The sequence below is a fragment of the Rhinolophus hipposideros genome (assembly GCF_964194185.1).
Source record: "Rhinolophus hipposideros genome assembly, chromosome: 1".
Lineage (NCBI taxonomy): Eukaryota > Metazoa > Chordata > Mammalia > Chiroptera > Rhinolophidae > Rhinolophus > Rhinolophus hipposideros.
Genome location: NC_138047.1, coordinates 49,964,680 through 49,981,565, shown reverse-complemented (window position 1 = coordinate 49,981,565; position 16,886 = coordinate 49,964,680). Strand labels below are relative to the sequence as shown.

Sequence of the window (16,886 nt, the reverse complement as noted above, 5' to 3'; positions counted from 1 at the left end):
TAGCTTCTCTCTAATAAGCAATTGCCAAATGTCCAACTGTCAGCCATCTTTGATATACTAGTATACTAATCACAGAGCTCATTACAATGAATGATATCATTACTGGGAGGGGGCAGGCTTTCTCACCTATTTATTTAGGTATTATTACAGTGTTTATCATCAAAGAGGCTGCCCGTAAATGAGGACATAACTCAGGCTTAGTTGATAATCTGCATGAGTGGCACTTTGGAGGGGGCAATACTATAGGTCATGTTTGCTCACTTGATCAGAATACTTGTGAAGCTGTCTAGAGAGAAAGGTGTAAGACTGAACTCTTTTTTTTTTTTTTTTTACTTAGATGTCCATCATTTATATCCCTCACACTGTGGACCCCCCTCCCCCCATCTACTATCCCTCTGACCTCGCACCAAGCCATCACATTATATATATAAAATAATAGTTGGCATTCATTATTGTTTAGCTTCTAGTGTACAATGCCATGATCAGGCATCTACAGTATCCCTGAGCTGGTCTCCCAAATGGGACACGTGTCCATCGAATACCTTATAAAATCTTTACAACGTTATTGAATACGTTACCCAAATTAATTTTCAAAAACCCTGAGGCCATCTTATGGTTACCAACTGTTTCCTAATCCCTTCACCTTCCCTCTTATCCCCTATATACATCTTTTTGGTCTATAATAATGTAGTTAGTTTGAGATATCTAATTTAGTTAAGTCCTAAGAATGAAATAGCAGCATATACTTAGACTCAGGAAAAATGTAAGCAGGGGCTACCTCTAGGAATAGAGATTTTTTTCTGCTATAGAAACTGAAATGTTCTCTTACTAACAAAAATTTAAGCCACAAAATGTTTACTGGTTTATAGCTGCTTCTCCATAGTATTTTTTTTCCAGTGACAAGTTCATCGAACAGACCGAGTTATTTATCTTTTTTTTTTTTAAATTATAGTTGGCATTCATTAATGTTTAGCTTCTGGTGTACAATGCCATGGTCAGGCATCCACAGTATCCCTGAGGTGGTCTCCCAAATAGGACACATGTCCATCAGATACCCAACAAAATCTTTACAACATTATTGATTACGTTCCCCAAATTAATTTTCAAAAACCCTGAGGCCATTTGTGGTTACCAACTGTTTCCTAATCCCTTCACCTTTCCCCTTATCCCCCCCACCCCGCCCATCTAACAACTCTCAGTTTTTTCCTTTTTGTCCCCAAAACTGTTTTTGATTGGTTCATTCACTTATTCTTTTCTTTAGATTCTGCATATAAGTGAGATCATACGGTACTTGTCTTTCTCGTTCTGACGTATTTCACTTAACATAATGTTCTCTAGATCCGAATTATTTTTCAATGCAAGCACTTCACACACTTTCCACATGCCAGAAGCAGACTTGTAACAATTCCACACATGGCATATCTCTTCTGATTTTTCACATCTCAGCAAAAATGTTACTTCAGAGAGAACTTGCTTACTCACTCTTCCCAAGCAGTTCCCTCTACTCACCCGATCGATAACCTTTTTATTTTTTATTATGGACATCTTATTCACCTACTTCCTAGCGTTTGTCACCACTCGTAAGGATGGCTATGATTATAAATTTTATCTGTCTCCCTTCAGAGACTATAAGCACTACGACAGCAAGGACCATGTATTTGTGTTTTATTCACTGTGTGTCCAGGAACTATTAATGCATAAAACATGGTGGATGTTTATGAAATAATTATTTGTTGCATATTTAATAATAACACATTTCAGAATTCTTCAGCTTTTGTATGCAAATTATTTTTCTATATCTAGGATCTGGACTGCATTTCTTTCATTCATCATTCATTCATTTATTCAAAGAGCAGCAAAATTCATGTAAGGAATTACATTAGATATTAGAGTTAGATAAAAAGTGGTAAAATAATATTTTATTTTTCTCAATGGTATGTTTTCTGACAATTCTTATTCATATAGCTCTTCAGAAATTATGAATTATCTCTACACGAGTTTTTAAAAAATTCTCGCAACAACCTTGAGAGATGAGGGATATTATTACCCTAATTTAATAGACAAGGGATTCTTAGAATCAGGGACAGCAAGATAACAGGGTCAATACATGACCAAAGGTTTGAACCCTTGGATTTTGATGCAAATTGCATGCTTTTTCTAGTATTCTTTTCATGTGTATTTCATTACTATAACCATCGTTTTGTTTTTATTAAAAATACCAAAAGGTTATAGTTCCTGTATTTTGTTTACTTTAATGAATTTTTTAGAATGATATGGACTTGCAGATGTGATAGTTGATTTACATGTCATCAGTACACTAATGTGATAACATAATAATGCTATTCTTATTTGATGTCTGCATTGAAACATTAAAGAATGAGGCATTATTCCAGAAGGTTGTTAGAACAAAGGTATAAATTTTATTTATTTATTTATTTATTTATTTATTTATTTATTTATTTATTTTTGGTGGAGTGGTGAAAGGGGGAATCTTTTTTTTTTATTAGTTTCAGGTGAACAAGACAAAGTAATACTTAGACGTTTATCATTTATATCTCTCACACTGTGTGAACCCCCGTTTCCCCATCCACTATCCCTTTGACATTGCACACAGCCATTACATTTCCACTGTCTCTATTCCTAATGCTGTACTCCGCTTCTTGTAAGTATATACATATATATATATGTATATATATGTATATATATATATATGTATGTATATATATAAAATTATAGTTGGCATACATTATTGTTCAGCTTCAGGTGTACAGTGCAGTGATCAGGCATCTACATCATCCCTGAGGTGGTCTCCCAAATGGGACACGTGTCCATCGGATACCCTACAAAATCTTTACAACATTATTGATTATGTTCCCCAAATTAATTTTCAAAACCCTGTGGCCATCTTGTGGTTACCGACTGTTTTCCAATCCCTTCACCTTCCTTCTTATCCCTATTCCCCCTCCCATCTAGCAACCCTCAGTTTTTCCTCTTTCTCTCCCAAACTGTTTCTGATTAGTTCATTCACTCACTTATTATTTTCTTTAGATTCCACATATAAGTGAGATCATATGGCATTTGTCTTTCTCTGTCTGACTTATTTCACTTAACATAATGTTCTCTAGGTCCATCCATGTTGTTGTAAATGGTAAGATTTATTTCTTCTTTATGGCTGCGTAATACTCCATTGTATAACTGTACCACAGTTTCTTAATCCAGTCATCTATCTATGGGCATTTCGGTTGTTTCCATGTCTTGGCTATTGTGTATAGTGCTGCAATAAACATAGGAGTGCATACTGATTTTTGAATTGGAGTTTTGGATTTCTCCGGATAGATACCTAGGAGTGGAATTTCTGGATCATAAGGTAGTTCCATTTTCAGATTTTTGAGATACCTCCATACTGTTTTCCATAGTGGCTGCACCAATCTGCAATCCCACCAACAGTGCACAAGCGTTCCCTTTTCTCCACATCCGCGCCAGCACTTCTTGTTTGTTGATTTATTGATGATAGCCATTTTGACTGGGGTGGTATCTCATTGTGGTTTTTATTTGCATTTCTCTGATGGTTAGTGAGGTTGAGCATTTCTTCATATGTCTGTTTGCCATCTGTATGTCCTTTTTAGAAAAATGTCTCTTCATGTCCTCTGCCCATTTTATAATTGGGTTGTTTCTTTGGAGTTGAGTTGAGTGAGTTTTTTATAGATTTGTGATATTAACCCCTTATCAGTTATATCATTGGCAAATATCTTTTCCCATTCAGGAGGATCCCTTTTTGTTTTATTGATGGTTTTCTTGGCTGTGAAAAAACTTTTTAGTTTGATGTAATCCCACATGTTTATTTTTTCTCTTACTTCCCTGGCATGAGGGGATATATCAGTAAAAATCTTACTGCGGGTAATGTCTGTGAAGTTTCATCCTATATTTTCTTTTAGGTATTTTATGGCTTCAGATCTTACATTTAAGTCTTTAAGCCATTTTAAATTTATTTTTGTATATGGTGTAAGGAGTTGGTTCAGCTTCATTTTTTTGCATGTGTCTGTCCAGGTTTCCCAGCACCATTTATTGAATAGACTGTCTTTACCCCACCGTACATTCTTGCTTCCATTGTCGTAGATTAAATGGCAATATTGGCATGTGTTTATTTCTGGACTCTCTATGCTGTTCCATTGATCTATGTGTCTGTTTTTATGCCAGTACCATGCTGTTTTGATTACTGTAGACTTGTAGTATAATTTGATATCAGTTATTGTTATACCTCCCACTTTGTTCTTATTTCTCAAGATTGCTGATGTTATCCGGGGTCTTTTATGGTCTCGTATAAACTTTAGGATTATCTGTTCTATTTCTGTGAAAAACGTTGTTGGTAGTTTGATAGGAATTGAGTTGAATATGTATATTGCCTTAGGCAGTATGGACATTTTAACTATATTAATTCTTCTTATCCTTGAACATGGAATGTGTTTCCATCTATTTGTATCTTCTTTCATTTCTTTCTTCAGTGTCTTATAATTTTCTGAGTACAGATCTTTTACGTCTTTGGTTAAATTTATTCCCAGGTATTTTATAGTCTTTGGAGCAATTGTAAATGTGATTGCTTTTTTAATTTCTCCTTCTGATATTTTATTATTGGTATATACAAATGCAACTGATTTCTGAATATTAATTTTATATCCTGCTACTTTACTAAATTCATTTATCAGCTCTAATAGTTTCTTGGTGGAGTCTTTAGGGTTCTCTCTATATAGTATCATATCATCTGCATATAATGACAATTTTACTTCCTCCTTACCAATTTGGATGCCTTGTATTTCTTTTTCTTGTCTAATTGCTGTGGCTAGAACTTCCAGCACCATGTTGAATAGAAGTGGAGAAAGTGGGCAACCTTGCCTTGTTCCTGATCTTAGGGAGAATGGTTTTAGCTTTTCTCCATTGAGTATGATGACAGCTGTGGGTTTAACATATATGGCCTTTATTATGGCCTTTATTATGATCCCTCTATTCCCCCTTTCTTAAGAGTTTTTATCATAAATAACTGCTGGATTTTATCAAATGCTTTTTCTGCATCTATTGATATGATCATGTGATTTTTATTTTTCATTTCGTTAATGTGATGTATCACATTAATTGATTTGTGGAAGTTGAACCACCCTTGAATACCAGAGATGAATCCCACCTGATCATGGTGTATGATCTTTTTAATGTATTGCGGAATTCTGTTTGCTAATATTTTGTTGAGGATTTTTGCATGTATGTTCATTAGAGATATCGGCCTGTAGTTTTCTTTTTTTGTGGTGTCTTTGTCTGATTTTGGGATCAGGGTGATAGTGGCTTCATAAAAAGTGTTTGGGAGTCTTCTCTCGTTCCGGATTTTTTGGAGGAGCTTGAGGAGAATAGGTGACAATTCTTTTTTGAATGTTTTGTAAAATTCACCTGTAAAGCCATCTGGTCCAGGGCTTTTGTTTGTTGGGAGATTGTTGATTACTGATTCAATTTTCCTGGTGGTAATCAGTCTATTCAGGTTTTCTGTTTCTTCTTGAGTTAGCCTTGGAAGGTTGTATGCCTCTAGAAAATTGTCCATTTCTTCCAGATTGTCAAATTTGTTGGCATATAGTTGCTCATAGTCATTTCTTAAATTTTTTTGTATTTCTGTGGTGTCTGTTGTCAGTTCTCCTCTTTCATTTCCGATTTTATTAATTTGGGTCCTCTCTCTTTTTTAATGAGTCTGGCTAAAGGTTTGTCAATTTTTTAAAATCTTCTCTAAGAACCAACTCTTGGATTCATTGATATTTTGTATTGTTTTTCTGGTTTCTATTTCATCTATTTCTGCTCTGATCTTTATTATCTCCTTCCTTGTGCTCCGTTTGGGCTTATTTTGCTGTTCTTTTTCCAGATCCCTTAAGTGTGAAGATAAACTGTTGATTAGTGATGTTTCTTGTTTCTTTAGTTAGGCCTGCAATGCTATGAATTTCCCTCTTAGGACTGCTTTCGCAGCATCCCATAGATTTTGGGTCATCGTGTTTTCATTTTTGTTTGTCTCGAGATATCTTTTGACTTCTTCCTTGATCTCCTGCTTGACCCATTCATTATTTAGTAACATGTTATTCAGCCTCCATGAATTGGTGTGTCTTCCAATTTTTTTCCTGTAGTTCATTTCTAATTTCATAGCACTGTGGTCAGCGAAGACAATTGGTATGATTTCAATTTTCTTAAATTTATCAAAACTTGTTTTGTGGCCTAACATATGGTCTATCTTGGAAAATGTTTTATGTGCGCTTGAGAAGAACATGTATTTTGCAGCATCGGGGTGAAATGCTCTGAAAATATCAATTAAATCCAAGTGGTCCAATGTGTTATTTAAGGCTGTTGTTTCTATATTGATTTTCTGTCTGGAAGACCTGTCCCTTGTTATCAGAGGTGTGTTAAAGTCCCCAACTATGATAATGTTACTGTTGATCTCTCTCTTTATGTCAGTCAATATCTGTTTTATATATTTAGGTGTTCCTATGTTGGGTGCATAGGTTTTTACTAGGGTTATGTCCTCTTGTTGGATCGATCCCTTTATTATTATATAGTGCCCATCTTTTTCTTTTAATATGTTCTTTATTTTAAAGTCTATTTTGTCAGATATAAGTATTGCAACTCCAGCTTTTTTCTCATTTCCATTTGCATGAAATATCTTACTCCAACCCTTCACTTTCACCCTGTGTGTGTCTTTTGATCTGAAGTGAGTCTCTTGTGTACAGCATATACAAGGGTCTTGCTTTCTTATCCATTCAGCCATCCTATGTCTCTTGATTGGAGCATTTAATCAGTTTACATTTAAAGTGACTATTGATATGTAAATAGTTATTGCCATTTTTAAATTTGTAGTTAGATTGTTTTCATCTTTCTTTTATTACAGAAGTCCTTTTAGTATTTCTTGCAATCCTGGTTTGGTGGTAATAAATTCCTTTAGCTTATTCTTTTCCGGGAAGCTCTTTATCTCTCCATCAACTTTAAATGATGGCCTTGCTGGATAAATCAATCTAGGTTGTAGGCCTTTGTGTTCCATCACTTTGAGTATCTCCTGCCACTCCCTCCTGGCGTTCAATGTTTCTGTAGAAAAGTCATTTGATAGTCTTATGGGAGTTCCCTTGTATGTAACCCTCTGTCTTTCTCTTGCTGCTTTTAGGATTCTCTCTTTGTCTTTAAGCTTTGCCATTTTAACTATAATGTGTCTTGGTGTTGACCTGTTTGGGTTTATCCTGGTTGCAACTCTCTGCACTTCCTGAGCTTGTATGTTGGTTTCCTTCATTAGGTTAGGGAAATTTTCAGACATTATTACTTCAAATATGTTCTCAATCCCTTGCTTCCTCTCTTCACCTTCTGGTATTCCTATGATGCGCATGTTGTTGCGCTTGATGTTATCCCAGAGGTCTCCTAAACCATCTTCATTATTTTTCTTTCTTTTTTCTTTCTGTTGTTCTGTTTGGGTGATCTCTGCTAACTTGTCTTCTAAGTTGCTGATTCGATCCTCTGCTTCATCTAACCTGCTGTTAATTCCTTCAAGTGAGTTATTTATTTCTGTAATTGTGTTCTTTAGTTCTAACTGGTTATTTGTTATGATTTCTACATCCTTCTTTATGTCGTCTCTAAGCTCCTTAAACATTCTTATCACCAGTATTCTGAACTCTGTGTCTGATAGGTTGGTTACCTCTGTTTCATTTGGTTCCACTTCTAGAGGTTTCTTCTGTTCTTTTATTTGGGACATGTTTCTTTGTTTCCCCATTCTGGCTGACTCTCTGAGTTTGCTTTGATGTATTAGGTAGATCCCCTAGAGTTCTTAGTTCTTGCTGGGTTATCTTATGTAGTATGTGTCCTTTATATTTGACTTACACTACTTTGTTCTTCTCCTCTGCATGTGCTCCAAAGGTGACTCTTGTGTTGTGTATATTGTCCTGTTAAAGAAGATCTTTAATTGCTTTTTGCTTGTGAGTAGGTGGGGATAACTCCTAGGCTGACTAGTTGTGAGACTTGTTCTGCCCACCTCAGAGTGTTCTGCTGCATGAGGGTTGACCACTTAAATGCGATTTGACCTCAATGGGCTCTTGTGCCAGTAGAGAATTCCTCTGGGTGTGTGACTTGTAGGTCAAACCCAGTAGTACTCTGGGTTGTTCTGGAGTTGGCCTCTGGATATGTTGAATCTTGTGCCTCTTAAGCTGGGTCCAGTAGGGCAATTTCAGAACAAAGCAAATCACCAAGCACAACAACAACAACAACAACAAAGAAAAAATCAAATACACTCACATGTAAAAACAACCGACAACCCCCACTCAACACAGGCAAAGATATCAAAGACATAAGACAAAACAAAACAAAACAAAACAAAAAGCAGTGCCAGTCTTGGCTTAAGCCCACCAAATAATCTCTAGCTTGTCCTCTGCTGTACCAAAGAGTCCCCTGCGTATTGTGCAGGCAGAGCTGGTCACCTGGTGCCCAGAGTGACATTGGGACTGCAGATTTAGATGTGTGGGGCTGAAGGGTCTGGATGGCAGTTTTTACAAAGTCAGTGCAGTTTCTGCCCTTGCCTGCACATATGCACACTGAGAGTAGCACCACCAGCCCTGTGTTCAGTTCTCCTGAGTCTTAGGACTCTTCTTCCGTGTGTGTGTGTGTGTGTGTGTGTGTGTGTGTGTGTGTGTGTGGCAGGCGGGAGATTTCTGAGCTGTTGAAAGCCATGAGCTGCGTCTGCCACTTACTGCTGATCCATGGGAGTGCCTCCGCAGTTGTAATTGTCCTGCCCTAGGCAGGCCAGAAGGGTGGGTGCTGGGGATGGAGGGGTCTTCTCTCTCCCAGCCCAGGCATGTCACACTCTTCCTGCAGGCCAGAAAAGGTGGTGGTGGTGGGTGGAGGAGTCTCTTCTCTCCTAGCCCAGCAAAAACCACACTCTTCCCAGCCTCTTCCCTGGGTCAGAGCTGCCTGCCAGTCTTCCCAGAGCCTGAGCACTAAGGCTCCTCTGTAATCTGACATTACTCCTCAGTTCAGGGGCCAGTTTAAATCTCTGGAAAGGTGGGGGTAGGATTGGAAGGGGTGAGGGGCCAAGGTATGGCGTTTGTATCCTTTGTCCCGCCTAAGGCCCAACTGGAGTTCCCAACCGAGGTCACTGCCCCAAATGCTGGACACGCTGCCCCCTGGGCAGGAGAGATCAGCTGTGGGACACAGGGAAAGAGCCCACCTCCTGGCTTTTGTGTTCTCTGTCCCATCTTGGGATCCCCTGTGTCTCTGCAGCTGCAGATGCCAGCCGCATTTCCACTGCTGCAGATGCGGTCCGCGTCCCCACAGCCATAGATGTGGGCCGCGTCTCCACTCCACTCCCTTCCCTCTTCCCCTGCTCACCCAATTTGCCCACTTGCAAGTAATCCTTGCATGAGTCACTTAGCTGTTCTGCGTGATGAGCAGAGTCCTTTGATTGGTTATATGTCGCGTTTGTGATAAGATTGGGAGGAGAACTCAAAATGTGTGCCCCGCTGCCGCCATTCCTATGACGTCACTCTCCCCGAAAGGCAAGTTTTATTTTAAATATTCTAGGTTTGTTGCCTTCAGAGTGAGGATCATGGTCTTATTTTAATTTTACTGACTGGTTAGTATGTGGAACCAGCTGAACTCATTAGAGCATTTTTGCACTGAAAACTAATAGATTTATATTATCAATGTTTATGCATCTAGAGATCAACAAATTAATTTTGCTGCAAATCCAGAAACAATGATTTTCATAAATTTATAAAGAAAAATATATGAATAACTTTGAAAGTAATTGTATTGAATTATAGATAACTATGGAGAAAATATGAAAATATTCTTTACTATAAACCGTCAGATCATCTGAAGAATTATATTCAAAGACAAGATCAAAAACGGAACAAAAGAGAGCAAAACAAAACCATTAGCTTCTGTGAAAGACATAAACAGGACTATATTCTGATTCTTTACTTGTATTATTTATTTGCACCATTTTGGATCCTAACAAAGCCATAAAAAGTTTCTATTCCTCATTTCACAGGTGAGACGACTAATTCCAGAATTTAACTAACTTGCTGATATAGCAAAACCAGGATTAAACCTCATTAGTCTGTGTTTATTTCCATAATAAAGAAGTAGTCACTTCCCAGCATGTACCAACATTTTCCATTTATCTTTAAAAAGGTTGCTTTAATGGAGAAATAAGTTTGAGTTATATTTTCCTTCTCCATTTGTTTTCTCATTTTTATTTTCATTTTACTTTAATAGGAAGAAAATAAAAAAGGCAAAAGAACAATCCTCTCCCCAAAAAATAAACACTAAAGAACAAATTTATGCTTAATTCTTTCCTTTAAAAAGATGCAATGCAAGGTACCATGAAAAAGTTCCATTTTGATTAGGCTCATATTCAGATTAAACGAATAAATAATTGTCATGTACAAGTAGAAGAAACATATAGGAATATATAAAGGCATTTTAAATGTCATCAAAATAAATCAATGTCTTTCATAGATTGAATAAGTTACACATAAAAAAAATCTTTTTAATTTATAGCCAAGTTCTGAAAGTTTCACACTTAAGACTCCTTTGAATTTTTGTTTTTTAGGATAACTACCACTTTCTTTGCAATTAGCTTGCATTTGCATACAGCCCCATTCAGCTCTACTTCAAAACACAGAAATAAGTATTTGGTAAAACTTATTTTAACTTCCACATGACACAAAACTGAGCATTTATCAAACTGAGAATAGCTGATCACCAGACAAAACTCATTTTAAAATTAAATATAACGATGATATATAAAAAAAAATCTTCTATGTTATAATGCAGTGTTATCATGGTGTAATATATGGTTATCACCCCCAAAGATTTGAAAGAATTTGACTTTTGTCATTTTTTTGCTTATTGAATGGCACAGGGTACAGCAATCGACAAAACTTAGGAAAACAAGAAGTGAGAATTTAAAACTTGCAGTAACCAAAATATCCATACTCTAAATAAACAGGAATATTTATGCCATAGATTTTGGAAATGGAGACTTCAATTATTAGCGAGGAAAAAGGCATCGCTCGTGGGGACATTAGAAACTTTGATTTTTCTGAATTGTGTGACACCAGCCTTGACAGTTACTTTTATTAGAGTCATGCAAACATGTTGTTAGTGACACAACGGAAATAAAATGAGTCAAAGACAAAGGGCATGAAATGGATACTTTCCATTTGGCTCAGACTTAAGTATAAGGACAGCACATTGCTCATTATAAACAATATTGATGCTACACTGGAAATACTTTCTCTTCATTTAATCTTCCTCATCTTGCCTGGAGGCACACTCATTTATTTAGCTGGACAAAACATGGGTGCCATTAATCCTTTTCTTGTCCCACATCTAAGCAATCAGTCACCAAAACTCAAGGATTAGAGCTAAATCCATCTCCTCCTCTTTACCTCACTGCCTCAGCCAGGTTCGGGCCCTCACCATCTCTCTCCTGGACCTTTCAAAATGACCTTTAAACCAATTTTTCTGTCTGCACTTTTGTTGTAATCTCTATTCTCATTCATATCTCTGATTATTCTAAATTCTCAATATGATTAAAACTTTTATTGGCTCCCCATCTCTTGCAGAGTCAATTTCAAAAGCTCTTTACTTTGGGTTATGAGATTCCTCATGAGCTGGTCCAGTCTGGCAGCCTTACCATATCCTCTTCCTAGTACGTAAGCAGTACTGTGAAAGACTTGCAATTGTGGATATACTTTGGGAGACCATATATTCTCTGAGCGCACAAGCCATATTCTAAGTATATATTTCTATTTTTCAATGATAATTGTTAATAATAAATGTTTCACATCACCAGTTTTTTGTTCTTTTTGTTTTGTTTTTTTGTTTTTGCACATGCTGGGTTTTCCTTTTCTCCTTTTTTTAATGGTATACCTGAAAAACTTGTATTACTCAAAGTTTTAATTATGTTGCCTTCTTGATAAAATTCCTGACACAGCCCTCCAAAGGTTAAATATTTTGTCTTCTTGTCCAAGTTTTATTTTGGCACTTTTCACACTATATATCAATTACTTGTTTCCACGTCTGTATCCCATTTTAAAGTGTGAGTGCCCTAGAGGCAAAGAGTATATCTTAAAATACTATACCTCTAGGGTTCTAGAACAATTTCTGAAACATAATTATAATATGGTAGACACCATTCTAAGGACTTTCTATTATCTCATTTAATGAATAAACTTTAAATAAATATTTGTTAAACAAAATTAAAAACAAACAAAAATAACTTTTATTAAAAGAACCCCACTTGCAAGATTATTAAATATTGAATCCTGTTGGGGAATTCAGAAAATAAAGTAAATAAATGGCAACTTTCAAGTTGGAGAAAGATAATTTAAATGGCTTAAGGTATTTTGGGTGCACAGGTAGTGAATGAGTTGGGACAGGTAAGAGTCACGTGGAAATGAAGGATCTGTATTGGGACTGGAGTCTTATCCAGTAAATTTACAATCTGTGATTTCACTGGGAGGTGCTAATAAAATGTGAAGAACCATGATCAGGTCTTCAAAAGTAATGTTGCCACTTTTAGAACAAGCCATTAATTTTTTTAAAAAAGTATTCCATTAAAAAGTGTTCATATTAAAGTTGTTTATTTTGAAACAAATAAAACTGATTAAATAATTATACAACTTTGTTGCTAAGGACGCCATATTAAAATATGAAAATGTTATTTATAAGTTACCTTTTCTTTAAGTGAGTCTTTGTATCTCACCAGTCAAATTTCAAATTGCCAATTCGTTAGACAGAATGTAATGGGAATAGATCCTCACTTGAATGTCAATATCAGTAGAGCTTTAACTAAAACTTTTGCTGTGATTGGGGTGTTGGGGTATAGTATACAAATTAAAACTTGTTCTTTTTAAGATCTAAGTATCCTATTGCTATTTAGCAATATAAACTATTTCCGTAGAGTAATTAGCAAGTGGACATGGAATAGAACTATAATGGATATTTTTTTGTCTTCTGTTTATTTCTTTTCATTATCACAGACCACTTGAGTTTTCAGAAGCTGATTACCCACAAGTTGAATATCAAAGAAGACAGCAATTCTGGGACCCTATTCGGCTAGCTCTCTTCACTTTGGCAATTGCAGCAATCATAGGAATTGCAATTGGTATTGTTACTCATTTTGTAGTCGAGGGTAAGTATCCAGGTCACATTTCTATTGCCTAAGTGCTCCATGACTTAACAACTTGAAATTCTCTGTTGCATAAAAAAAATTCCATTTGCATGATATTAATATTTTAATTACTAATCTTTTACTGATGTTAAATTATAGTTTGCTCCAGTCTTAAGTTCTGTGTTACATATTTCAAGCCAGTGAAGCTTGCAATATACATTACTACATGGATAGATACATCTAAAAGAAATACATATTTAAAAAGAGAATAACAAGATTATCTTTAGAATAAAGACAATCATATCATGTGCTGAGTTTAATATACTTTTTTTTCAAAATCAATATCTTAATGAGCTGCCCCAAGAAAACTGAATAACATGAGAAAAGTTACCTAAAAGAACATTTCTAAAAGGCTAAAGATCAAACACTATTTTTGAAGGAAAAGAGTTTGTTTCATGACTGGGGAAAGAAGATAAAGCTTAGAATTAATTCCATATTGTGTGCAACAATAGATAGTACCACATTTAAAACAAATGACAATCAACCAAGATTCATTTACCCTTGTCTTTGGTATGTGTACTTATAATTACATGTGACTGAGACTTTGCTTAAAATTTTACAGAATCATATGACTCCCAACAATAAAGCCATACTTGAGAGACCTCCCAGGAAGAGATGAATATTGTCCAACATGCCCAGCTTTCTCCTTCCAACTTTATTGGGGGATTGATAATATCCATTTTTTAGATACTCATAAAATAAAAGGATAAACCAAGTTATCCTCTGCAATTGTGTCTTTCTTGTTAATGTCTTCTTTGGGTTAAAAGGTAGTGAAGTAGTTTTGTTTTAAAAATGCCCTCTATCTCTGATATGACAGGTGTTCAAAAAAATAAAAAAAAGTGAAGGGATAATAAAAACAATGGCAAAAAAATATTTTAAAATATATCATAGAGGTTGTGGTAAGCTGAATAATGCCCCTCACCCAAGGCATCCATGCCTTAGTGCTTACAACCTGTAAATGTTGTCTTACACGGCAAAGGGGACCTTCCTGAGGTGACTAAATTAAGGATTTGGAGAGGGAGAGATTATTCTGGATTTTCCAGATGGGTCCTAAATGTAACCCCCACATCTTTAGAAGAGAGAAGCAAGAAGGTCAAAGAGAGGAAGAAGGTCATATGACAACAGCAGCAGAGGGAGAAGGGACCATAGGCCAGGAAATGAGGATAGCCTCTAGGAGAAGAAAAAGGCCGGGAAAAAGATTCTCCTCCTTAGAGCCTCCAGAAGGAACCAGCTCTGCCAATATCTTGGTTTGAGCCCTGTTACATTCATTTCAGGCTTTTGACCTTCAGAACTATACGAGAATAAGTCTGTGTTGTTTTAAGCGACTAAATTTGTGGTCATTCTTTTCAGTAGCAATAGGAAACTAATACAGAGGTTCACACTCAAGAATTTGAGAATCTATCACATGAAACTTCCATGCAGTTAATTGAGAGTTGCCTGCTTATAGATGGAAATTTAATAAAACAAAAGAGAAAACTGTCTATCACAAAGGATAAAAAGTGAAAGGAGGTAAGATAGAGGTCTCTATCACACATTTCAAAAAAGTAATGTACATATTTTTATGGCATAAGGAAATCAAAACCAAGTCAGTGAAGGAAATCACATTGTAGTAATCAGGATAAAACCAAGAAGAAGAAAAATAGTTTTAAAATATTAATTTTAAAGAGTGGAAATAAATGGATCTGAAAGACAGGAGAATAAAAACTATAAAATATGTGAATTAACCACAACAGAAGTAAGGATTTTAGCAGACATGATAAAATTTACATCACCAGGACTGAAATGTATTTGATAGAGTTATATTTATCCTAAGGATTTCAAAAATTAAGAATGATCAGCTTTTCCTGTATTCTAATTCTTGTTATATTTATCCTAAGGATTTCAAAAATTAAGAATGATCAGCTTTCCCTGTGTTCTAATACTGATCAATTAACTACTCCCTGATATATGAGAAAACTTAAAATAAGAGTTACAAAAGAATACAGTGACTTTTAGAATATGAATGGTTTGATATGGAACATATCTGTAGTTGAACAAGTTGGGTGTATTCCATGTTGCAGGGAAGGAGAGCATACGCCATGGAGAGCATGGGGAGGCATAGTCAGAGATTCTTAGAAAGAATATAAGATTTTGATTTGTGTTAGGTCATTTGGGGAAGGGTTTGCCCTAGATTGGATGCTATCAGGAAACTGGACTAATACTGTGGTTTCGTATCCTAACCAATCTAATCTAGAAGGCAAAAGCAATGAAGTGAAGCTGAAGCTATAGCTGTTAGAGAAGCAGCACTCATAACAGTCAGGAGAGGGAGATGTTCTGTCTCTTTTGTTTGTTTGTTTGTTTGTTTGTTTCAACAGTGTTTTCATTTGAGTTCAAATCTGTCTATGGAATGGTCTTGTTTTTGTCATTATCTATATGGTCACAGAGTGGCTTCATCGAATGTTGATGTTCTGTGAAATTGTGTATGTTCAAGAGGAGAATGCCAAGGCCTAGATGATAGCAATAGGCCAGTGTCTAAAGCAATAGGCCACTTTTTCTTTTTTGCAGGTTTTATATTTACCAGTCCACAAATTCCTGGGTATCACTTTAGAAGACAATTTCTGTGTTACTAATTAAATATTCAGTGCCAGACAATTAGTGTCTGTAACTTTTTTGTTAACGCATCACAATGAAAAGACTGATCAGCTGTTGTGTTCTTATTTACCCCTGGAAATTCCACTCCAGTCCTCTTTTTACATTTAATCAAAGAAAAATAAAATATTTAAAAAATGAAATCGTATTTGAACATAAAAATAAATATAACAACTTGATACATATTTTCTCAGCCTTGTTTCTACTTAATATTGTTATAGAAGTCATCTACTTTTTTTTAGATAGCTCTAGCCCATTTATTTTCAATATCGACTACTAATATTCCATTGTCTTAAACATGCTAGAATTGACTTATCTAGTCAAATGGTCATGGACATTTGGGTGGTTCCAAGTTTTAGACATTTAAACAATACTGCTATGAACCTTCTTATGCATATATCTTGGTACACACATGCCAGGGTTTATCTAGGGAACATTCGCAGATGTACAATTGCTGGGCATGTGTTTTTTTAACTTTATTTTTTAACTTTTTAAAACTATAATACCAAGTTGTTTTCTATTAGCATTGTATAGGAATTCCTATTGCTCCATATACTCATTGACATTTGCTATTAGCATGTCTTTATATATTTGCTAATTTTGTGTACATTATAGTGTTATCATTGTAATTTTAATTTGTATTTGCCTGATTGCCAGTGATGTTGGACACCTATCCATGTGTTAATTGATCATTTAGATTTCCTGCTTTTGTGAAATACGTGTTCAAATCTTTTCCCCATTTTTTATTGAGTCATCTGTCTTTTCCTATTGATTTGGGTAGTTTTTCCTATATTCTGAATATAAATATCCATTGTCAGTTGTATGTATTGCACATATGTTCTGTCAATGAAAAATATCATGGGATGGATAAATATATATATATATATATATATATATATATATATATATATATATATATATGCCTTCATAATTGCATGAGGATCTTTTTAATATTAATGAGCAAAATCACCAGTACCATTCACATGAAATACGACATTAACTAGAAAAATTCAAACATTGAGCT

The 16,886-nt window shown here is 35.4% G+C and overlaps 1 protein-coding gene across 1 annotated transcript in view; it reads left to right on the top strand.

Moving 5' to 3' along the window:
- The window catches only part of LOC308499242 (transmembrane protease serine 11F-like), a gene marked incomplete at both ends in the record, with an annotated part of 98,295 nt that overhangs the window by 48,031 nt on the left and 33,378 nt on the right, over positions 1-16,886 (top strand). The window contains one exon of the mRNA XM_081052304.1: positions 13,044-13,195. Coding sequence (XP_080908430.1) covers positions 13,044-13,195 — 152 coding nt within the window. The remainder of the gene's footprint in view (positions 1-13,043; positions 13,196-16,886) is intronic.